The 22,416-nt window shown below is 58.2% G+C and overlaps 1 protein-coding gene across 5 annotated transcripts in view; it reads left to right on the top strand.

Moving 5' to 3' along the window:
* Nucleotides 1–4,465: 4,465 nt before the first annotated feature.
* The window catches only part of RAD54L (RAD54 like), an 18,938-nt gene continuing 987 nt past the window's right edge, over nt 4,466–22,416 (top strand). The window contains exons 1-18 of one of the 5 annotated variants that reach the window (XM_074266044.1): nt 4,521–4,599; nt 5,083–5,211; nt 5,572–5,629; nt 5,704–5,784; nt 6,152–6,271; nt 9,767–9,827; nt 11,026–11,161; nt 14,663–14,732; nt 14,846–15,134; nt 15,403–15,527; nt 16,578–16,728; nt 17,274–17,400; nt 18,073–18,147; nt 18,492–18,622; nt 19,499–19,609; nt 20,760–20,883; nt 21,451–21,529; nt 22,123–22,302. In XM_074266044.1, coding sequence (XP_074122145.1) covers nt 5,627–5,629; nt 5,704–5,784; nt 6,152–6,271; nt 9,767–9,827; nt 11,026–11,161; nt 14,663–14,732; nt 14,846–15,134; nt 15,403–15,527; nt 16,578–16,728; nt 17,274–17,400; nt 18,073–18,147; nt 18,492–18,622; nt 19,499–19,609; nt 20,760–20,883; nt 21,451–21,529; nt 22,123–22,302 — 1,863 coding nt within the window. In that variant the 5' untranslated portion in view covers nt 4,521–4,599; nt 5,083–5,211; nt 5,572–5,626. Of the gene's footprint in view, nt 4,609–5,082; nt 5,212–5,571; nt 5,630–5,703; nt 5,785–6,151; nt 6,272–9,766; nt 9,828–11,025; nt 11,162–11,332; nt 11,569–14,662; nt 14,733–14,845; nt 15,135–15,402; nt 15,528–16,577; nt 16,729–17,273; nt 17,401–18,072; nt 18,148–18,491; nt 18,623–19,498; nt 19,610–20,759; nt 20,884–21,450; nt 21,530–22,122; nt 22,303–22,416 lie in introns of those variants that run through there. The other 4 variants (XM_074266045.1, XM_074266042.1, XM_074266043.1 and 1 more) reach the window with 4 other exon arrangements.

Here is a 22,416-nt window from a genome sequence, read left to right as displayed (position 1 = left end):
CTTGCCTTCATGATAGATGGGGGAGAGAATAAAGGAGACTGCCCCTGCCATGGGGCCCAAACTCAGCTCCCATAAAGCTTGACTCAGACTCCAGCACATAGGAGAGACATCCGGTCATCAGAAGCAGCTGGTGGCCCAGTGGATAGAGCGCAAATTCAGCCTCAGACACTGACTAGCTTTGTGAGCCTGGGCAAGTCTTTTCACCCTGCCTCAGTTTCCTTTCCTGTAAAATGAAGATAATCATTGCACCTACCACCCAGGGCTGTTGTGAGGATCAAATGAGATATTAACTATGGCAAGCACTTGCACAAGAGCTTTCCCTTTCCACTTATTTGCCTACCCTGGCATGACTGGCAGGAGGATTTCTCCTCTCCCAGGTTCTGAACTCCACTGCTGCTTCCACTGTGAGCCAACCAGGCTGCCGGGGTGGCCACTCTTTGCTGTCCTTTCTGAGCATCAGGTGGGGTCAGACACTGGAAGACAGCTTGTCCCTCCCCTACAACTCCTGACTTGGCCATCTCTCGCCTCCCCTCTCCATCATTGTTTCCTTTCCCCCTCCTTAAACTGCTCCCCAGTGGAGTCCAGCTTGAGAGGCATGAAGTCAGGAAGGGGAGGAGTATAAGAGGACACATAGGAGTATTGAGGACATTCAGCCCTCTTAGAGGAGAGAGGAACAAGGGTGGAGGCAAGTGGAGTGACTGGATTGTGGCCTTCAAATATCTGAAGGATTGGCTTTGTTCTTCTTGGCCCCAGATCCAAGTGGAGAAGTTATAAAGAGGCACAAGTAAGGAAAAATTTACCAATTAGTTCTGGCCCTCTGTGGAGTGGAATGGGCTTCCTCAAAAGGCAACGAGCTTCCAGGACCTGAGTTCAAATCTTGCCTGAGACATTTATTAGCTGGGTGACTCTGAGCAAGTCACTTAACTCTTGATTGCCTCCCTTCCCCCACCCAAAAGATAGTGGGCTTTTCTTTAGGACAGAGGCTTTTCACTTTGTCCATGTTGAACCTTTATAGTTTAGTGAAGCCTCTTGACCCCTTCTCAAAATATTTTTAAATGCAATAAGTGAGAAACTCATTGGCACCTCCCCCACCTTTTCTGCTTTTTGTGTTGTCTTCCCCTATTAGACTGTAAGATTTTCATTATGTCTGGCACATAGTAGGTGCTTATTAAATAATTATTGACTGTTTACTATATTTCTAAGCATCCATAGAACATGTAATAGGTGAAGGGATAAGGAATAGATTTAGCACCTGCTTGGATGGGGGTGTAAGGCAATAATGCTGAGGGTCTGAACCTGGGAGATGGTGGTACCCTGGATGTTTAGTAGAAGGTTGAGTTTCTATTCCATGTTCTTATTTTTGCAGTCAATGGGGTTAAGTGACTTGTTCAGGATCACACAACTAAAAAGTGTTAAGTGTCTGGGGTCAAATTTGAACTCAGGTCCTCCTGACTCTACACAGAACCATCTGGCTGCTCCCAAGGGGTGAGTTTCAGGGAGTGAGAAGATACAGTGAATTCTGTTTGGAATATAGTATGTTGATTTTGAGAGATCTCTAGGCAAAATGTTCAGTAGGGAATTGGTGATAATAGTACTGGAGCTCAAGAGAGAGACTGAAATGAGCTGTGTTTAGGAGTAGAGGGCTAGACTTAGAATCAGAAAGAAATGAGTTCGAATGTTGCCTCAGACACTTGGCTAGCTGTGTAACTTTCTTACTCAGTTTTCTCATTTCTAAAAAGAGAAAAGTGATAGCATCTATTTCACAGAATCCTAAATAAGATGACATAGATGGGCAGTTAGGTGTATGATAAACAGAGTGCTGGACTTGGAGCAGGAAGAGACCAAAAGAGAATAATGCCATGAAAATTTAGGAGAGCGCACTTTGGATAAAACTGCCACATATGGCAGAGAGGAAAAGGCTGAAGACTGAGGAAAAAACCCCATAAGACTTTTTTTTTTTTAAATTTAAGTTTTATTTTATTTTATAATAACTTTTTTTTTTGACAGTACATATGCATGGGTAATTTTTTATAACATTATCCCTTGCACGCACTTCTGTTCAGATTTTTTCCCTTCCTCCCCCAACCCCCTCCCCCAGATGGCAGGCAGTCTTATACATGTTAAATATATTACAATATATTCTAGATACAATATATGTGTGTAGAACCAAATTTCTTGTTGCACAGGAAGAATTGGATTCAGAAGGTAAAAATAACAGTTTACACTCATTTCCCACCCATAAGACTTAATAATGAAGGTATTATTGACCCCCAGCAAAGATATGAGAACAGCTCTCAAAAGACAAAATTGCAAACTATCAATCACTGAAAGACTGCTCAAATCACTAATGATCAGAGCAATGAAATCAAAATAATTCTTCACATTCAGAAAATTGTGGAAAGATGACAAAAGATAGTAATGTTGGAGGAATTGTGAAGACTAGCACACTAATGGTCTGTTGGAGGAGCCATAACTATTCTGCAAAGCAAGTTGAAATTATTCAAAGAGTAATATCCAGACACTGACTTGAGAGATTCCACTGCTAGGCATATGGATCAGGGAAGTAACTGACTAAAAAGAAAGGTTCCATGTTCACCAAAATATGGTAACACTTTTGTAGAATTGGGGGGCAGCTAGATGGTGCAGTGGGTAAAGCACCAGCCCTGAGGTCAGAAGTATCTGAGTTCAAATCTGGTCTCAGACACTTCCTAGCTGTAAGACCCTGGGCAAGTCACTTACCCCATTGCCTTGAAAAAAAAAAAAAAAAGGAATTGGAAATAAAATAGATGCCCATATATTGGCAAATAAACAGTGGTGCATGAACATAATGGAATGTTATTGTTCTGTAAGAAAGGAAAAGAGGTGTGGAAAAACTTACATGAACTGATAAATGTAAAGCAAGCAATGCTAGGAATACAATATATGCAATAACTATAACACTAAATTTAAGAACAACCATAAAAATATTGGAAATGAATGTTGTGAAATTATAAAATACAAGTTTAAAGAAGAGATGTTAGATGACACTTCCCCCTAATGCTCTGAAGAGGTTCCATGAGTAAGGAACATCATATGCACTGTAAGATGATTGGTTTTGTCTAGTTCTGAAAGGGGTACACTGCGATCTCCCAGTGCTGAAGTTTCATTCTGTTTCTTCTTGTAACTTGCTTAGCTTTCCCTTTCCCTTTATACACGTGTTGAACTGAATAATTCATTTATTCATACAGCACCTTTCAATAAAATATAGTTTCTCTGGTTATTTTAATTAAGGCTGTTCTTTGTTTGAAATTACCACGGCCACCCCTGTTTTTCTGAGTTTTGCAGCACAATGATATATTTGCCCTTATTTTGATTCTGTGTAAAGATTGATTTCAAGTGAATTTCTTGCAAACGTTGCTAGGTGATGTTTTCTGATCCAGTTTGCTGTTCTCTTCTGCTTTATAGACAGGTCCGTCTAATTCATCTTCACAGACGTGATTTCAACTGAATATTCTTCTAGTCTCCTAAACTCCTGCTTAACTTGATTTTTCTTCTTTGTCTTTTTTAAAAAAAGGGATGTCTCTCTGAGAAGGGGGAGGGATTCAGCTCCCTACCAATGAAACCTATGGACACAAATTATTTTTTTTAATCCTACATCAAAGATCTTTGGAAATCTGTGATTTTGTCCCAGTCTTTGATCCCGGCCCAGAAAACGACAATATGTACATTACAACAATGGATGAGTCGCTGCAGGCCCCGCTTCATTTTATGAAAATTTGACTCAATATATGTGTGAACTGAGGAGAAACACGAATTACTTAAGGTCCCCAGGGGCCTGTGGGAGAGCAGGTGACGACTCCCAAGCCTGGGCCTGCGCCTGCGCTTCGCTGGACTGACGTCAGGAGAATAAGCAGGGCAGGCCTCAGACTACGCAGCCCCACTGTGTTCTCAGTCTCCAGCCAGTCCCTAAAAGCTTATCTACTTCCAAGAGACACAGATACAACCGAATGGAAGAGTAGACTTAGGTAGAGACAGCCCCTCCCCCTCCCCCCAAGCGGATTGACAGCAGCTGTCCTTAGTTTCTGGAAGATCTTGCATGATGTTCTCTTGGCACGTGGGTCTAGAAGCGGATAGAACTCTGGAGAGCCCATGCTCCAATCTCGGTTTCCAGGGAGGTGAAGTGACTGGTCCAAGGTCACCCGGAGGGGAGAACCCGGGTCTCTGCCGGTGTCCGGCCTCTCCCGTGGTACCGATGGCTTCTCCAGAGCCCCCAGTGGCCCGGCGGGGACACGAGGCAGAGGGGAATGGAAAGGAAGGCAGCGGCGAGCGTTCCGGGCCGGTCCGAGCCCGCGGGCGGGGAAGCCTCTGCAGGGCGCTTTTAGAACCACCAAGCACAGCGTCTGCCCGGGGCCAGGTTACAGCCACTTCCCCCCTGCGCCTGCGTATTGGCTCCCCCTTAATCTCGCTCGCGCCCAACGAGCCTTAGGCCACGCCCCATCCGATGACGCTTGAGGAGACGCAGCCAATGGACAGCCGCGCTGGTAGGCCGCCATCCGATTGGTCGGGCTCGTTGGGGGCGGGAATTCGTGCTCCGGCGGGTGCTGCGGACTGCGAGAAGCGGTAACTGGGGTGTGCGGGAGTCGGGGCCGGAAGTGCGGGGCGGGGTGACTGAAACCCGGCCTGGATCAGCACCAGGACCGGGACCGGGACCGAAAGCGGGCTGCGGGACCGGGACCGGGACCGAAAGCGGGCTGCGGGAGAGTGACACTGAGGCGACGGGGGGAGGGCGGTCGTAGGTCTGCCTCTGCCGTGGGAGGGGGACCTCAGACTCCCCAAGACTTGGCCCTTGACTGCCGGGGAAACCGAGGCCGGCGGGGGAAAGGGCCTGACGGGCCCCAGGGTTTCAGGGGTCGGCAGAACCCCCTCCCCCCCAGGAGCCCGACAGGCCGCCAGCACTGGTGAAGCCCCTACTGTGTGCGAGGCGGCGTCGAAGGCCCGAGAATTGGGGGCTCGCCGCCCCGCGCGGCCGGAGGAGGAGGGGCTCCGGGTGCCCAATCAGGGCGCTTTTGTCTTTTCTCCACCGCTGATGGGATGATCCCGGAGTGATGGGATCAGGCTGGAGCTTTAGGATAATCCCCTTGGTGGCTGAGGGAGGCTGGTCCTAGTGGGGGGAGAGTCAGGGGTCAGGACCCGGAGGGCCCGCCCCCGCAGCGGAGAGGTGCCTGAGTGAAGGTGAGAATGGCCTGGGGGCAGTAATGGGGGGCGGGGCGGGGGGGGGTAGCTTGGGCCCTGTCTGAGTTTGGGGACGTCCTGCCTGAGATTGCCAGAGGCCGAGGCTTGGGGTCCGGAGAGGGCCTGAGAGCCCTGTGTGTGCGCGTGCGCGGGGAGGACGCAGCCCCAGCCCCACAGCCCCACAGCCCGCCGTGGCCCGCAGCTCTGGCCCTCACTGTTGGCCGGGCGCCTCTGGGCGGGTGTGGGGCGCTCACTTCTGAGGCTGCGCTGCTCCTTGTTGCTGGGCTGGCGGGGCTCCTCTCCCTCCCTCTCCGCGTGTGCCCGCAGGGCATCTCCCGCCTCTGTCATCCCTCCTTGCAGGCCCGGCTCCCGCCCCGACTGTCAGGCCCATGGGGACCCCCCGCTTGGAGTCAGGATGGTGAGTGTGGGTGGCGGCTGCGGCTTCCTGGGGCCGCCGGGGCCTCGCTTCACAGCCGCCTCTTCTTCCTGCAGAGGAGGAGCCTGGCTCCCAGTCAGCTCGCCAAGAGGAGGTCAGCGGGCAGCGCCTCGGACGACGAGGACTGGCACCCGGAGGTGAGAGCCAGCCCTCCCTCCCCCGCCGTGGTCTCAGCTCAGTCGCTCCTTGAAGGCTGCCACCCCCCCCCCTCCAGGCCGGGCCGGGGCCATTCAGGTCCAGCAGCCCCAAGGGGGAGGGGCCTCAGCAGCCGGCCCCTCACCTCCCGGGGTGGAGGCCCAGAAAGGAGGCCCTTTGCCGGGACTTTCCAGTCCGGGCCTCCTTAACTCTGATGTCCCGGCCCTGGCAGAGCCCACGCCGTTGGCGGGAAAGCCCAGGGGCTGCCGGGACCCTCCCCCCCTCCAGGGGGCTCCAAGCACTTGTCACCCTCAGGGGCTCCTCCCCGTGGTGCCGCGGGCTGACTGGGGCCTCGATTCCCTCTCCCAGACGCCCAAGAAGCGGAAATCAGGCGGCGAGGCGGGCGGCCGGGACTGTTTCCTGTCACCCTTTCGGAAGCCCCTGACTCAGCTAACTAATCGGCCCGTCTGCCTGGACAGCAGCCAGCATGTAAGTCATTTGGGGAGGGGGCCCTGAGTGGGCCTTGGGGGGGAGGGGAGGAGTGAGCCATGCATACGTGGGGGGGGCGTGTGTGGGAGTGGGGGGGGGCAGTGTATGGTACGGTCTACGATGTGGGCTGGGGGCTGTGGCTTCCATAACGTAGCCCCCTGGGCTCCGCTCGGAGGGTAGCTGTTTCCGGGCTGATTGGGCACAGTGCGAATGAGTGGCAGCTCGTGGGCCTTGGAGATCCTGCCCTGGAGCCCCCGGCTGGCGGCGACCTGATTGTGCCGGTACTTTCCTTAGACTTGTGACCCATGGGGGCTTCCGAGCTCCGGCCCTGGGCGCTCGGCCTTCCAGGCTGTGGGAGCCCAGCCCAGGCCCCCGAGCCGTCCTCCCTCTCTCCTTCCTCGGCGTCGGCCCTTAGGTTAATCAGTCCTGGACTCCTGGTCCCGGTTCTGTCGGCGTCCCAGGCCTCCTTCACCCCTTCTCTCCCGTCTCGCCAGCAGTGATGTGGTTCTCCCCAGTGCTCGCTCACCCCCCTCGGCACCCCGCCCCCTGACCTTCTCCCCCTCCCCCAGCCCTGGATCCTGGCTCCTCAGCTCCTAGCTCTCCGGCTCTCAGCGGGAGGTCCCTACTTCCACACCTCATCCTCTTGGCCGCCCACGATCACACCTGGGGAGTCTTCTTGGACTCCTCCCTCTTGCTCACTGGAGCCTCCAGAACCAGGCTCCTGCCTTGTCTCGTCCTCCACCTGTACCCCAGTGACCCCGCCCGGGCCTCCTCTGCGGGCTCTCCTGCCCTCCCTTGTCTGACCCTGGCTCCCCTAGGGCCGGGCCATAGACATGAAGAGGACGAGGGGGGGCGCGGGTACGGGCGGGACCTCTGCCTTGATCCAAGCCAAAGTCTCCAGAAGGGCCTTGCTGTCCCTGCATGGGGCGTTTCCCACCTCCCCCCCCCCCCCGCCCTCTTCCCCTCCTTCCCTCCCCCCACCTGGAGTGCCCTCCCTTCCCATTTTGACCTCTTGGGACCCTACCTCCCTTTGAGACGCAGATCACCTTCCCTGGTCCCCCACCCCCCCCATGCTGTAGTTCATATGGCAGAGTGTAGACCCCTTGAGGGCAGGGGCCGCCTCCCGCACCACGTGCTTGCTGATTGGTGGCAGCGGGTTCCCGGTGTCCCCCATAGGACACTGTAGGGGTAGTGAATCTTAGGGCTCAGAACATGGGGGGGGGTTTCCAGGCCGAGGAGCCTGGAGTCGGTGCTGTCCCACAGCCACCCACAGTTAAAATGCTGTTTCTGGACGAGAAACGTGAGCGTGGCCGGTGCCGGATGTCAGGGGATCCCGTGCGTGCCGCCCCTCCCCCTCGGTCGCGCTTCATAATCTTGGCAATCATGTTAATTTCTGGAGGAGCTCTGGGCCGGCTCTCCCCGCTCCCCTCCATCTCTTTAGCGAAATATATTCATGACTTTGCAGCGGCCGTTTAAAATGCATTAGCTTACTAGAAATTCATGAAAGTCGGGCCCGCTGCCCAAAGGAGGGCCTCCACACAAAGCGGCGATTCCTCGGGGACGCGGCTCACTCGGCTGTTGCGAGCCCCCTCTAGCCGAGAGGAGCTCGCTCCTATTACCGCTCTGCCCCATCCTTCATTCTCCTTAAAAACCGCTCTCCGGGCTCCCGCTCCCGCTCCCCCCATTACCGGCTCCGCTTCAGTGAATATTCTAATTACCCCTGGGGTCAGGACGGGCGCAGAGCCAAGCCCTCATTTGGAGCTGCTGCTCCTGGAGACTCCACCTGGTCCCAGTGAAAAATCTGTGTCTTGGGGCAAAAGGTGGTAATTGATGTGCTGAAGCCCGGCGTGTCGGGGATGGAGGCTGGGATGGAGGCTGCGAGACACGGAGCTGGCCACGGAATCCGCGCTAAAGGAGGTTTATGGGCTGGCCCCTGCTCGCTCTTCCCTCAGGGGGTCCTTCATGGGGAGCGGAGAACTTGGGGGGAGCATCAAGGTGTCTGCTTCTCTCCCCAAACTCCTGCTGTCTTTCCCACTCCCGTCACCCCCATCAAAAAAAAAGGAAGTGGGGTGAGAGGTCAGAGCCACGTGATGGTGCTATCTTACATGTGGAAAAATGTGGCTTTCAGGGCTACGGTAGAACAGGTTTGGAAGGAGCCTTGGAATTGTGGAGGCAGGGGCTGGCTACCTGCCGAGAAATTGGGTGGGTCCCCCCAGCTCCAGGAGGTGCACTCTGGGAGTGAGGGCTGCGGCCCAGCCTTGGAAGGCCCCTCTGACCGGAGAGCCCAGTCATCCCAGCAGCCCCTTCCTCGGGACCCTTTCTGCCTCGGGCATGCCAGAGGACATGCCCATCTCCCGCAGAAGAGGGAGGTGCCAGTGAGTGCCCGTCTCCCAGAGAAGAGGCTGGGCTGCTGATGGACAGTGCCTGTCTCCTGCAGAAGGGGCTGGAGGTGCCAGTGGAACATGCCCAGCTCCCACACATGAAGTTGCAGGGCTGACGGATGGTGCCCGTCTCTTTCAGAAGACAGAACCTCCAATGAATGAAGCCCATCTCCCAGAGAAGAAGCTGGGCTGCAGATGGATGATACCTGTCTCCCGCAGAAAAGATCGGGGGCGCTGATGGATGGTGCTTATCTTCTTCACAAGAGGAAGGTACCAATGAGTGGTGCCCATCTGCAGAAGAGGTCAGGATCGCTGATGGACGGCACCCTTCTTCCCTAAAAGAGAGTTGGGACCCATTTCAAGACCAATCCAAGAATTCCACAGAGACCACTGGCTCCCCTAGAATGAGGCCTGGTGCGCCCTCCGCCGGTACGAGAGCCCCATCACCCCCGTGTCCCAGGATTGAGCTCGGTGGGCTCGCGGGCCGGCCTGGGCTCCGTCCCGGCTCCTTGGGCACAGAGGGCAGGGAGGGCGCCCGCAATGGTGACTGGCAGGCGGTGGAAGCCACGCTGGAACTCCCAGTTACCTTGTTGAGTATTAGATGAGTGATGCCGGCCGGCTTCCCCTGGCACTTTGTGGTTGATGTTTGTCTTTCATTCCCGAAGAGATCCGTGATGTTGGGGAAGTGATGCCGGGACCTGCAAGTGAATTGGACTGAAGTGGGGGGGCTGGGCAAGGTCGCCGGCCTCATTTCCCCCCCAGGGGTCAGAGATCAGGACCATTGGAGTGGCGCGTTCAGTTCTGTGAAAAGCTCTTGCAGCAGCCCTGGGAGGGGCCGGGGGTGGATGTCGTCTCCATGTTGTAGGTGAGGGTGCTCAGGCAGACAGAGGAAGGCCACACGAATGCCTGGGCCGCCAGCGTCCCCACTCTGTCCCGGCTGGCGGGCGTGGAAGCTCCTTTAGAGAAGCAGACACCGGTGCGCTCGCCGTGCAGGTTCCGGGTGTTCTCGGAAGGTCGCCGCTCTGGCCACATGTGCCGGGCTCCCCTCCCTGCCCCCCCCCCCCCCATAGCTGTGGCCAGCCGCTAACATGCTTTGGGTCCTCTTCCCCTCCAGGAGGCGTTTATCCGGAGCATCTTGTCGAAGCCCTTCAAAGTCCCGATCCCCAACTACCAGGGTAAGTGGGAGGGCACCCCCCATGTGCTAGCAAAGACGCAGAGGTGGGGGGCGGGGCCGCGCGAGGGTTGTAGCTGGTGCACCCCCGCTTCTGTCGCCCCGTGGTGCGCTGGGAGCTGTATTCCCTCCTCATTGGGAGCAGGAATCGGGGAGAAGAAAGGGAGGGTTGGGCTTACGGAAATCTGGGTTCAAGTTCTGGCCACGAGAAGCGGGAGGGAAAATGTACAAGAGGATGGTGCATCAAGGCCAGGGGTTCTCAAACTAGGGCCCGGCCGCCGAGTTATGGCAAATGGGCTGGGGGGCGGAGTTTTACCATAGTCCGGCCCTCCCACAGTCAGAGGGATAGTGAACTGGCCCCCATTTAAAGAGTTTGAGGGCCACTGGTCAAGACGCTCTCCTCTTACTGGAGACAAGCGAGGGTGGGAGGCTTGCTGGGATCCCAGAGTGGGCACTTGAATCCAGGTCCTTGGGCCTCAGTTTCTTCATTTGTGAAATGAGTATAATAACCACTGCCTAGGGCTGTAGTTATTATGAGACATCCATGTAAAGTGCACCCAAACCATGGCACATCATAGAAACGTCTTGTTCTTTCTGCCCATTGGGCGCACCTGTGCCCAGGTGGAAGGAAGCCCCAGCACCTCCCAGAGGCCTCTGCAGTGGCTCTGCAGTCACATCACTTCTGGGCAGTTAGACCCCCGCCCCTTCCTCAGGGCTAGGTGGCGCCCCCTTGGTCTGGGAGAAGAGCTTAGGCAGAGCCTGTGGGGAGAGGGGGCCACGTCTGAGGGCACCTGCTGGCATGGATTGCTGTGGTGCCCTTCTCCTGTGACCCTTTCCCACCGTGGGAACAAGACATGGGAAACAGGGCGGTCCAGTCAGTGGAGTGTGGCAGGCCAAGGGGTGACGGCCTTGAGGAGCCCATCCTGGGTCCGGGGAGCACGGCCTGCAGAATGAGAGGAGGCCACCAGGCTCCCCTGCTCATCCTCTGTCCAGAGGTGGGGCTGTGGCTGCCGCGTGTTGCATGGGCTGCAAGTCCTGGGTTGATTTGTTTGACAGATTGTTTTTCTTTGCTGGGATGGGGGGAGGGGTATGTGTAAACCTGGAGAAATCACAGAAGCACCAGTGAGATGGGGGAGGGGCTGCTGGCCCTCTCACCAAAAAGCTGCCCTGTCCTGGGTGACGTGGCCTGTGATTGCTTACAGGTCCTCTGGGCCTCCGGGCCTTGGGCATCAAGCGGGCGGGGCTCCGCCACGCCCTCCACGACCCCTTCGAGGAAGGCGCTCTGGTTCTTTATGAGCCACCGCCTCTGAGTGCCCATGACCAGCTGAAGCTCGACAGGTGAGTGAAGGGGTGGATGGGGCAGGGCGGACGTGGGGGAGGGCCAGCCCCGCCTCTCTGCCTTAGTTTGGGACCCTCGGGTGGCTCGGGGCTCCCACTCTGTGTGCTCTGGGCTGGCTCCCGGGCTGGTTCAGAAGGGCTCTCTTCTTTGACCCTCCTTAGGGTCTTCTACCCCTCGGTCTGCTGCTTGCTGGAGTGTAGCGTCTCTGCGGAGACACTTCCCTGCTGGACTGGGAGCTCCAGGAGCCTGGGGCCATGACCTGGTTCTCCCCTGTCCCCCCCACACTCAGCCGGCTGCTCTGGACCCAGTGGGCGCGGAGAGAGTCGGTGGCCGAGGGACCCGAGCAGGGCCAGGAGCAGGGAGGAGCGCTCCCCTCCGCTCCCCGAGGCCCAGAGGGAACTTTGTGGTCGGTTCTGGGCGGCGCGTGGTAGGAAGTCCATTGATGAGTGGGAGGGTGCCAGGGTGGGGGATGGAACGAGAAAGGCCTTGAAGCCTCGTGCACAGGATCACTGAGAGGACTGGGGGTAGAAAGCTTGGAGACACGGAGACTTTGGGGAGACCGCCCATTTCTTCAGGCTGCTTGTGGAGGAGGGGGTGGCTCTGCCCTAGGAGCCGTTTGGGTGGAAGGGGCTGGCTCAGAACTTGGGGTCCCGTCAGCAGGCGGCACGGCTGCTTTCAGGAGAGCCCCGGGGCTGCGACGCGCTGATTCTGAGGGAAGTGGCCGAGTTTGGTACAGCGCAGGCTCCGGGTCTGAGGGGGAGGCAGCCGTCACAGAACTGCACTAGGGTCGGGGCTGCGTCAGAGGAGAGTTTTATACAAGTAGAAACCGGGGCTTTGAAGGAGGCGAGAGGAGGAGGAGTGGAAGGCGACAGCCCCCCAGTCCGCCGGGGGCTGGGAGGGCGGTAGTGCCCTTGCCAGTCACAGGGAAGTTAGGAGGGAAGGCAGCGGGCTCCGTTTGGGATCTGTTGAGTTTGGGGTATCTGTGGGTCTTCCAGTTGGAGACGTCTAGTAGGCGGTAGGAAACTGGGGGTCAGGAGGGAGAGTAGGGCCTGGCCAGTAGTTCTTGGGATCGCTGTATTGAGATGATCCCCAGTGCAGCGTAGGAGGAGAGGAGCAGAGGGCCCCGGACAGAGCCCTGCGGGATCCCATGGTTAAAGGAGGCAGAACGGGGTTCTGGGAAGGGCGATTTGGCCGCCGGGGGCACTCACAAGGAAGTGGAGCCCCTGGGCAGTGGCGGCAGCAGCATCACGTGGTCTGGCAGTGGCTGGGGACGGGAGGGAGTGTGGCTCGTCCTGGTCACAGAGAGCGGGGATGGCACAGTGGCCCCTGCCCACGCAGGGCTCTGGGGCGTGACGGGAGAGCGTGGGACACCCACCAAAAGCAACTCGGTATTTTTTCATTTCCTAGTGACAAGTTCAGGGCCCGGCACACAGTAGGTACCTAATAAATGTTTATTGACAATTGGCAGTTTTTAAAAGAATTTGTATCAGGATCTTCCTACGAGGTGACTTTGTTTTTGAGATCTATAGTCTTACTTTCCCGCCCCAATCTCCACTTTCTCTGTCCTCCTCTGAATCCATTGAGAAAAACAAAAACAAAACAAATGCCTGCTGTCCAAACCAGTTCCTTCCTTGGCGATTTCTGGAAGAAAAGACCCTCAGCTGTGGGGGGCACGTTTCATCGGAGTCCTCGGGCTGCTGGCGGTGGCTTAGACTCAGCAGGCCTTCCACACTCTTGTGGGATATTAGTAATAGAACCGCCACCGGGGGCAGCGCTTGTGTGGCACCTGCTGTGCCCGCCTGTGCTCTTCCAGTCCCGTAGTTCTCCCCCCAAGTGGGCGACGACTCTCCTCCTTACACAGGCGAGGAAACAGGCAGGCAGGTGAAGTGACTGAGGACGGCTTGAGCTGCCTTCCTGACGCCAGGCCCGTGCCCTCTCCGCTGCAGCGCCGCCCAGTGGCCAGAGCAGCCACTCCCTCTAAGTCTTCCAAGGTTTCTCCCAAACCGGCTCTTTCATGGGCCGTCCCTCGTGCAGCCATTTGATGGGCACCAAGACTTTTATAAAGCACATGGGTCCTTTCTCCCGCTTTTTTTTCTCTTTGGGCACAGACGTGTCCCTAGGGAAGCCGGGGTCAGTAGCTTTGGCCCCTCCAGCAGCCGGTCAGCGCCCGTGTGCCCACAGCCCCTCCGGCCTCTGTCTTCGCCAGCCTGATGGGCGCCTCTCAGCTGCCTTGGGCTGCACTGCTAGAATTGTTAGCACTTGGAGCATTGCTGTCACGTGGTCACTGAGAGTTAGGACTGAGAAAGGCTTGTTGGAGCCGGGGCGGAGCGCCCGACGTGGGGGGGAGAACCAGGAGTTCTGGCCGCCTGTGGTTGGGACCCCCCCGGCCCCGGGGTTCTGAGACAATGCAGGGGCAGCCCCGGGTTTGGACTTCAGGAAAGCTTTGGTGGTTGGGGCCGCACTGAGCTCACCCTTGGCTCTGATTCCCTCCTTGCTTGGTAGCAGGGAGACTGTCCAGCCTGAACTGACCACGTCCCTCCTGCCTAGGAGCCCGAGCCAGGGCAGCTGCCGGCTTCTGGGCCGTTCCGGGTTTGGGACTTCTCTCAGCACACGCAGTGCATTAGGGGTATGAGGTGACGGTGGGTGCTAGGAAGATGAGGTTTCTGGTCCGTTTCCTAGCATTCGGGTCAGCAAGGCTGGGCCCCTGCGACATGTGGGCACCGGGGCAGAGGAGAGGCCGTCTTCTGTCCTCTTCCTGAGAGCCAGACTGACCCCCCTGGGCCAGGTGCTGCTCACATGGGGCCTTGTGTGAGGTCCTGGGAGGAGGGGGTATCTTGGGAGAAGGTCCTGGCCTCCAGTGGGAAAGGGCTCTGGGCCAGTGACTGAGGCCCACCAAAGGACAGCCCTGCAGGAGCCCGAGCCGGGAGCAATGGCTAAGGGCCCCGGCTGTCCCGGGGGAAGGGGAGCAGAATGAGGATAGCTCACTTCTGGAGACATCCAGGTGTCTAGCCCTGCCTTCGCAGAGCCCAAGGGCCTCCTAGTGGCTGGGCCTGGCCACTGGGCAGATGAGCGCCCCAGGGAGTCACTGAGAGTTGCCCGAGGCCGCACCAGACTCTCATGGTGGGGGTGTTTTAGGTGACACATGGGCAGGGCCCTCCAGCGAGGCTGGAGCACAGAGTGGCAAATGGCCCTGGGAATGGGCCCTGGAGTCGGCCCAAGGGAGGCCGTGGTCACCAGACCATGCCCTCTGACCTTGTAGGCAGTAGCTGAGGGATTCCCTGGTGTCCAGGTAAGGGAGCGATGTGGTCCAGCCTGTGCCTGAGGAGGATGAGGTGCCAGTGGTGGGAAGGACCAGTGATGAGGGAGGGGAGAGGGAGGCAGCCCAGGCAGAGGCTGTGGAGAAGCAGGGCCTTTAGCTCTTGGGGGGAGCATGAGAGAAAGGCAGGGAAAGGGGGACACACTCAACAACACAGTCTATTTTCTTTGACCTGTTTTCTTAGGGAGAAACTCCCTGTCCACGTGGTAGTCGATCCCATTCTCAGTAAGATCTTACGACCCCACCAGAGGGAGGTAAGTGAAGGGAGGCTGCCCCGGGAGTCCCGCTGGGATGCTTGGGGGCGCAGTGCTCGGCTTTGGGGCCTGCCTCTGGTTTTGAGCAGCCCTGTGATGGCACCCGTCCTCAGGGCGTCAAGTTTCTCTGGGAGTGTGTGACCGGCCGGCGCATCCCTGGCAGCCATGGCTGCATCATGGCGGACGAGATGGGCCTGGGCAAGACCTTGCAGTGCATCACGCTGATGTGGACGCTCTTGCGCCAGAGTCCTGAGTGCAAGCCAGAAATCGACAAGGCTGTGGTGGTCTCCCCCTCCAGCCTGGTCAGGAACTGGTCTAATGAAGTGCACAAGTGGCTGGGGGGCCGGATCCAACCCCTCGCCATCGATGGGGGCTCTAAAGAGGAGATCGACCAGAAACTGGGTACTGACCGAGTGCTCCTACACAGCCACCTTTGGCTGGGTTTCCCGTCCCTTTTGTTGGGGGGGGGGCAGCGGGGCCGGAGATGGGGAAAAGAAAGAAGTTCTAGGAGTAAAATGTTTCCCTGCTAACCTAGCTAGTTTGGACAAGGACCCTCCACTAATCTTCTAGAATTCCCCTCATGCTCTCCCTGTGACCATTGAGCTCCCCCCTACTCTGATTCCCTTCTCCTTTCTGATTCTGTCTCTTCCCTCCTCCGCCCCCCTCCCAGCCAGCTTCATGAACCAGCGGGGCTCCAGGGTCCCCTCGCCGATCCTCATCATTTCCTATGAGACGTTCCGCCTGCACGCCGAAGCCTTGCAGCGGGGGAGCGTGGGGCTGGTGATCTGTGACGAGGTAGGCGACGCCTTCTTCCGGATGGCATCGGGCCTTCTGAGAGCCTGTGCGCAGGGCCCGGGTCCGGGGCCGTCCTCCAGGAGGGTGTAGGCTGAACTGGGGGGGAGAGATGAAGGACGCAGCGGAACCATTTACTCCTGAGCGGGGAGAGACACGGCCATGCCTAAGGGGCCTCAGTTTAATGGTGGGGTGGAGGATGGGTGAGCAGAGTGGGGAGGGGGCGGCAGTGGGATAGGGCGGTGGCTTAGCGGGCAGGTGCAAACTTTTGTTTGGGGCTCACTCCTCGGTTGGAGCCTGGGGGCCTTGGGCAGAAATAGGGATGTTTGGGTCACTCCAGCATTAGAGGGAACGCTGGCGCTCTCTGCTTTGGGGGAGCCGAATTTGAGGTGTCTGTGACAGCAGGCAGAAAGGGGCCGGAGCTTGGGGGGTATTTGTTCAGTTCTGCAAGTCTTTTTCTCAGAGAGACTTGAACCTGTGGGAGCTAAGGAGAGGAGAGGTGAGGGTCACCTGGCTGTTGGGGGCAAGAACCACATGCATCCTGGTGTTCCTTCTGAGCGGGACGTCCTGCACAGAGAAGGCAGATTCATGGGAGACCTTGGCAGGGGGCATTTCCCACCATTATCCAGCTAGGATAGAATGTTTTCTCCCCCAGTAAAATTTCTGCTAGAATTACTCAGCAACCGCCCTTTACCGAGAGGGTCCTGGTCCAGTCTCACCCTTTCCAGTCCTGGGATTTCCAGTCTGCTCCAGGCTCTGCTTGGTTGGCTGTGCTTTGGCTGCTTGATCCAAGGGGTGGGGAAGAAGCCAGGACAAGTTTGGGGGCTTTTAGCGGTGGCTCCTGAGCCAGTTCTTGGTTCTGGGGCCCCCTTCCAACTCTTGTCATGTCAAGCTTGTAGTCTTCTAAGGCCCCCAGATCTGTTTTCAGTTGACCTGAAACCTCCCCATCTTAGGAAGCTGATTTTTTAAATGCACATAAGACCGCGTGTTTGCCCTGCTCGAGTTTTCTCTCTGATTTGGCCCAGGGTTGAGAACCACGCGTTGGTTTTTCAGGGCCACAGACTCAAGAACTCGGAGAACCAGACGTACCAGGCCCTGAACAGCTTAAACACGAGCCGGCGAGTGCTCATCTCGGGGACGCCGATACAGAATGATCTGCTGGAGTACTTCAGCCTGGTGCACTTCGTGAATTCTGGCATCCTGGGTGAGAGCCCTGAACTCAGCATGTCATGCCCGGGGAGCAGGCCCCGGGCCCCATGGGCCTTTGTCTCCTGTGCTGGGCCACGACCATGGCAGCGACTTCCTAAAGCACCTCTGCTCTGGGGGAACACTCACGGTGGCTGTTGGACCAAAGACCCCGGACTCTGTGGAAGCTGGCTGCCTCTCCCTGGAGGGCTCCTGCCCGGGCCAGCTGCCCCTGGTGGAGAGAAAGGGCACCAGAGGAGCTGTTTCGGTCTCTCACTGCCATGGCCGAGGGCAAGGCTTGCTTCTTGCCTGTAAAACGACCAGGGCTGGGCTCTCAGGTCCCTCCCGGTTCTCTGGGCTTAAGGGGAGGAAGGACAAGAAAGTTTCACAGGGTGTGGCTTGGTGCCGTCCTCAGGGGGCGCCACAGAAGCCACAGCTGCCCTCCTGGTTCTGGGCTGTGCACTGGTTGGGGGGGGGGGGGAGGCTGGGGCCTTGTCTGTCCTGAGGGCTGTAAAAGAAGCCACCTGGGCCACCTGCTGACTGGGTCTGTCCTGCCGGCACCAGGGACAGCCCAGGAGTTCAAAAGGCACTTTGAGCTGCCGATTTTAAAGGGCAGAGATGCGGATGCGAGTGAAGCAGCCAGGCAGAAGGGGGAGGAGCGCCTCCGGGAGCTCGTCGGCATCGTGAACAGGTAACGCTCCTGGGCCTGCTTGTGGGGGGCCGGACCTGCGGGGGGCTGTCTGAAGCCTTGTCCCCCACAGGGACAGCTGTCTCTCCCTCTCTGACTGCGGGAAGCCTTTCTCTGGGTCTTTGGCCCAGTGGGGATGGATGGGGGCATTCAGGGAGCACCAGCCCCTCTGGAGTGAGGGCTGCTTGCCACTTTTGGTGCCCACCTGGTGCCCACGTCTTCCCCGTTTGGCCCCAAGAAGCTGCTGCGTGTGCAGCAGCCACACCCCGCTAAAACCATCTGGACACAGGGAGGACGGGAAAGGCAAAAGCCATGGGCCAGGGGAGACACCTCGGAGTAACTATGGACCAACCCACTGCGGGCGGCCGTTTCACGGGGAGGCCCGAGCAGTCGGGGCCCACACAGCAGCGGCTCGAGCTCCCGGTCCTAGATGGGGCTTTCTGGGTGTTGGCGGGGCAGCGCGGGGCAATGGGTAACGTGCTGGACCTCCTTTGGGGAGACCACGGGCTGTGCTCGCTCTGAACTTCTGCTTCCTCCTCTGTGAAGCCTGTGCATCTGCATGGGGGTCTTTGTGAGGCTGGGGAGGGGAAGGTTGTCAGTCCCCGTGGTGGCTCAGCCTCTCGGGGCTCGCCCCAGGCCTGGGCTGCTTCTCGACATTCTTGGTGTCTGGTGCAGGTGTCTGATTCGGAGAACCTCGGACATCCTCTCCAAGTACCTGCCGGTGAAAATTGAGCAGGTGGTCTGCTGCAGGTACGTGGTGCTCCAGGCCTCCACCCTCAGGCCTGCTCTCCTGGAGCCCCCAAATCAGGGGGGCTCCCTCATGCTAAAGGAGCCGCTAGCTGCATCCTGGGGCATGCACTGACCATCGAGGGCTGGGATTGCCGGGGCCATTCGGCTGGTGACCAGCCCTGGTGATGCAACCCTCCACCCCCGTGGGCCCTCTCAAGGTCTAAAGACAGACATGGGTGTCTGAGAATGAAGGGGGAGGGAGCATGAGGGGCCCCAGCTGCCGCTGCTCCCCAGATTGCAGGACTGGGCACTTGCGCCTGGCTGCCGCTCGGGGCCCTCCTCACCTCGGCTCTTCTGGGCCGCAGGCTGACTCCGCTGCAGACTGAGCTGTACAGACGGTTCCTCCAACAAGCCAAGCCAGCGGAGGAGCTGAGAGAGGGCAAGATGTCCGTGTCGTCCCTGTCTTCCATCACGTCCCTGAAGAAGCTGTGTAACCGTGAGTGAGGGGCCCATGGGGGCTCTGCCGGCCATTCACCCTCTCTCCTATCTGAGTCTCTCCTGGGATCCTCCTCTCGCTGCTCAGCATTGCCCCCCCCCATCCCCCCACCTCCTGACAACCCCAAATGGCCCTGAGCTTGGTGACTCGCTGCCACCCACTACCCCCGAGGCAACCAGGTGGGGCAGCAGTGGAGACAGGGCCACGGGCTTAGGAGGACTTGCCCTGTGTCAGGCTCTGTGCTCGGACACTGGCATTAGAGCCAGTTGGGGCCCAACAAAGGGCAGAGAAAGCGGGAGGCTTCTGGGAAGGTGCCAGTGTTGGCATCTAGAGAGGCAGGGACGGTTCTGGGAAGGGGGGGCAGCCACAATCTGGACAGGCGGCTTCGGGAGTTACCCCACTTAGCCCCAGAGTTTGGTTCCGGTCCTGGGTCTTCCCTGACCTTTTAGGCATCTCAGACGGAGGTCCAGAGGCCACCCACCAGTCTCCTGGTTTTACAAGCCCTCGGCTCTAGCTTCCAGCCTCTCTTCCCCCCTAGCCTCAGCCTCTGCTTAGACCCCCATGACCTCCTACCTCCATCCTTTCCCACACACTGTTGCCAGAGCATGGTCCTTCTCCCTCCCCTCCCCCTACTCAATCACTGACCCTGAGGTGCCCGTGGAGGAATTGGGTCTGGCTAGGGTGGGCTCAGGGCTACGGCCCGGGACCCAGCCTGAATGCTCTGGATGTTCAGATGGGGCTGGAGCCCTCCTGTTGGGCCTCCCGAGGAGGCAGGGGGCGAGGCTGGAGTAGGACTTGGGCGGATGGATGGCCAGGGCTCCAGCCTGTGGACGCTTGCCGAGGGGGATGCTTCTGAAGAGTGTTCTGACCTCTCAGACCCAGGCCTGATCTACGAGAAGTGTGTGGAGGAGGAAGAAGGCTTCTCAGGAGCCCTGGACTTGTTTCCCCCTGGCTACAGCTGCAAGTCGGTGGAGCCGCAGCTCTCAGGTTAGTGCTGCCCTGTCCCCGGTCATCTTGAGGAAGCCTGAGTTTGGAACTGAGCCTGTGGCCTGGTCCCCACAGGGCCCGAGGGACGGGAGGGGAGTTTGGGCAGGCAGGCAGGGGCCTTGCCTCGCATGATCCACTTTAAGGGCCGCTTTGCTGAGCAGGGCCGAGGCCTGGGAAATGTGGAGCTTGGATAGGAGGCTGCTGGTTTCAAAGCAAAACGCCGTTGGTTGGGATTCCGGGGCCTGGGTTCAAGTTCCAGGCCTATATGGCCTCCCTCCCCCACCTCCGAATTTTAGGTGCTTTTCTATAAAATGGGGGGTTGCCCGGCTTCCTGGCCGATCAGTGGCCTCCCGGCCTTTGCCTTTTTGTGTCTGCTTCTCAGCATTGCACGTCCTCCGATTGTGGAATGCTTGTGTGGCCTGAACCTCGGTCCCCACAGGGGCTGGTGCAAGAAGGAAGGGGGGGAAGAGGGAAGAGGCCGTTGCTACAGGGGGTGGGTCTGGTCACTCCCCCGGGGGCGACGGGGTCTCTGCAGGAACTCCTTTTGTGGGCAGCACTGGCAGCCATGGTGGGGAGGTGGCTGGAGGCCATGGACACATGACTGTGACCTGACCTGTTTAGGGGCAGAGCCTCAGGTTCCTGACTTGCCTTCTGGCTGGCACACAGTAGGTGCTTAATAAATGTTTGTGGATTTCCTAGCTGGAAGGGACTTGAGAGATCCTCTAGTTGAGGACTTCTTGACTTTTGTTATGGCCTGGGCCCCTTTGGCAAGGCAGCCTGGGAAAGCCTAAGGGACTTTCAGCATAAATTGCCAATGCATAAAGACTGGAAGGAAATGTCCGGTTTCAGCCTGGAGATAAAGTGATTCATGGAAGCCACCCCTCCCCCAGTCTCTCCATGTCCCCTGAACCAGGCCCCATCCCCGAGGCTCAGGGACCTGGAGACAGCGGGCAGCTGATGGCAGAAGGGGGGGGACTGTCCCTGCTGCCAGGCCTGCCCCACTTCCTGTCTGGATGCCCCGGCTCTCCGGTTGTGCTTTCTTGAGTGCACTTTGCTGGGAGTGCTGGGTCTGGGCCCCTGGGCCCCTCCGTCAGGGACCTGGCCATGCTCATCAGCTTGGTGAGGTCCGCCTGCTTGGGTCTTTCCTCAGGGAAGATGCTGGTCTTGGACTATATTCTGGCTGTGACCCGGAGGAACAGCAGCGATAAGGTCGTGCTGGTGTCCAACTACACCCAGACCCTGGACCTGTTTGAGAAGCTCTGCCGGCTCCGGAGGTGCGTCCCGGAGCCTCCGTGGGCCCAGCCTGGGTCAGCTTAGCTTGGGATGGGGCCTGTGACTTATAGGGTTCAGGCCCCCTTGTTTGGTAGAGTCCACTATTGTTTGTCTCAGGGCCCAGGATTGGATAAAGTGGCCTCTCTGTGGCTGGTCAGAGTCTTGTGATTGGCATGGACCAGCCTAGGATCTTAGGACCTCAGCCACTCGGGCAGTGGGGGAGCTTCTTGTTGTAGACTTGCATCTGAAAGGGTCTCCCATTGGTCCTGGGCCAAGCAGAGCCGGTCTGACTGTTCTGTGACTGCCTCCCGTGCTTCAGAACAGCTTCCTCAGGGGACGTCCTTTGGGCTCCCCCCTCCATCACTGTCCTCTTCACCTCACATTCCTGTTCCCCTTGTGCCCTATCTACCTATGAAGAAATGGGGACCAGGATCCGGTGTGATGTCGCAAGGGGGGGGGTCGTTTGCCCTCCCAGCCCATGGCAGGGCCTAGCCACCAAATCCCTGTCCCCATTTCACCTTCTGTGATTACAGCCCTGACCTTTATCTTTTCCTCTGCCCGTGGTCCAGATATCTCTATGTGCGGCTGGACGGCACCATGTCCATCAAGAAACGAGCCAAGGTCGTGGAGCGATTCAACAACCCTTCGGTGAGTGGGCAGGCTGGCCCCCTGGAGCTGGCCTCTTGCCAGATGGGGGGCGGGGTGGACTGCACTGCTGGTGTGTGCTCACAGGAGTGCCCCCAAGGCTTGGGGGCCTGGCCCACAGGCACAGAGATGGGCTTGAGACAGACTGGGAGGGAAGCCCCAAGGACAGGCTCAGGCTTGTTCGCTGTAGTCCCAGGCTGGGGCACCTTGGGCAGGCCTGGGTCTGGATTAGCAAGGCTGCAAGAGGGCACCTGCACCTGGATCATCTACACCGAGTCCTTCTGGTCTTCCCAGCTCAGGCCCCCCATCAGGAAAGGACTTGAAGAAAAGACTTGGGAGGAGGGGGGACACCCCTTTGGGACCAAAAGGATATCCTGGGGCAGGGGAAATCAGATTTCCTAGCCCTCCAGGGACAGATTGAGGTGCTACAGAGCTCTTTGGTAAGGTAGTGAGGTAGACCAGGGCTTGGCACAGTCCTTCCTGCTCACTTCCAGCTGAGGGCAGGCGCCTCGAGGGGATGAGACTCTGTGGTCTTTCTGTAAGGGGCCCCGCAGCCCAGCATGCTGGGACAGGCCCTCTCCTCTCTGTCTCCCCAGAGCCCAGACTTCATCTTCATGCTGAGTAGTAAGGCTGGTGGCTGCGGTCTCAATCTTATCGGGGCCAACAGACTTGTCATGTTTGATCCCGACTGGAACCCCGCCAATGATGAGCAGGCCATGGCCCGTGTATGGCGTGACGGCCAGAAGAAGACCTGCTACATCTACCGCCTGCTCTCGGTGAGCCCTGCTGGCCCTGGTGGGCTTGGGAGCACCTGGGGTCGGTGTCCCCTTCCTAGGTACCTTCGGGCTCCCGCCATCTCTGGCTGCCCTGAGGAGGTCACACACGAGCCT

This window comes from Sminthopsis crassicaudata, chromosome 4 (assembly GCF_048593235.1).
Source record: "Sminthopsis crassicaudata isolate SCR6 chromosome 4, ASM4859323v1, whole genome shotgun sequence".
In the NCBI taxonomy this organism is placed as follows: domain Eukaryota; kingdom Metazoa; phylum Chordata; class Mammalia; order Dasyuromorphia; family Dasyuridae; genus Sminthopsis; species Sminthopsis crassicaudata.
Note: the sequence above shows the minus strand (reverse complement) of the source record. Positions and strands in the feature narration are given on the sequence as shown.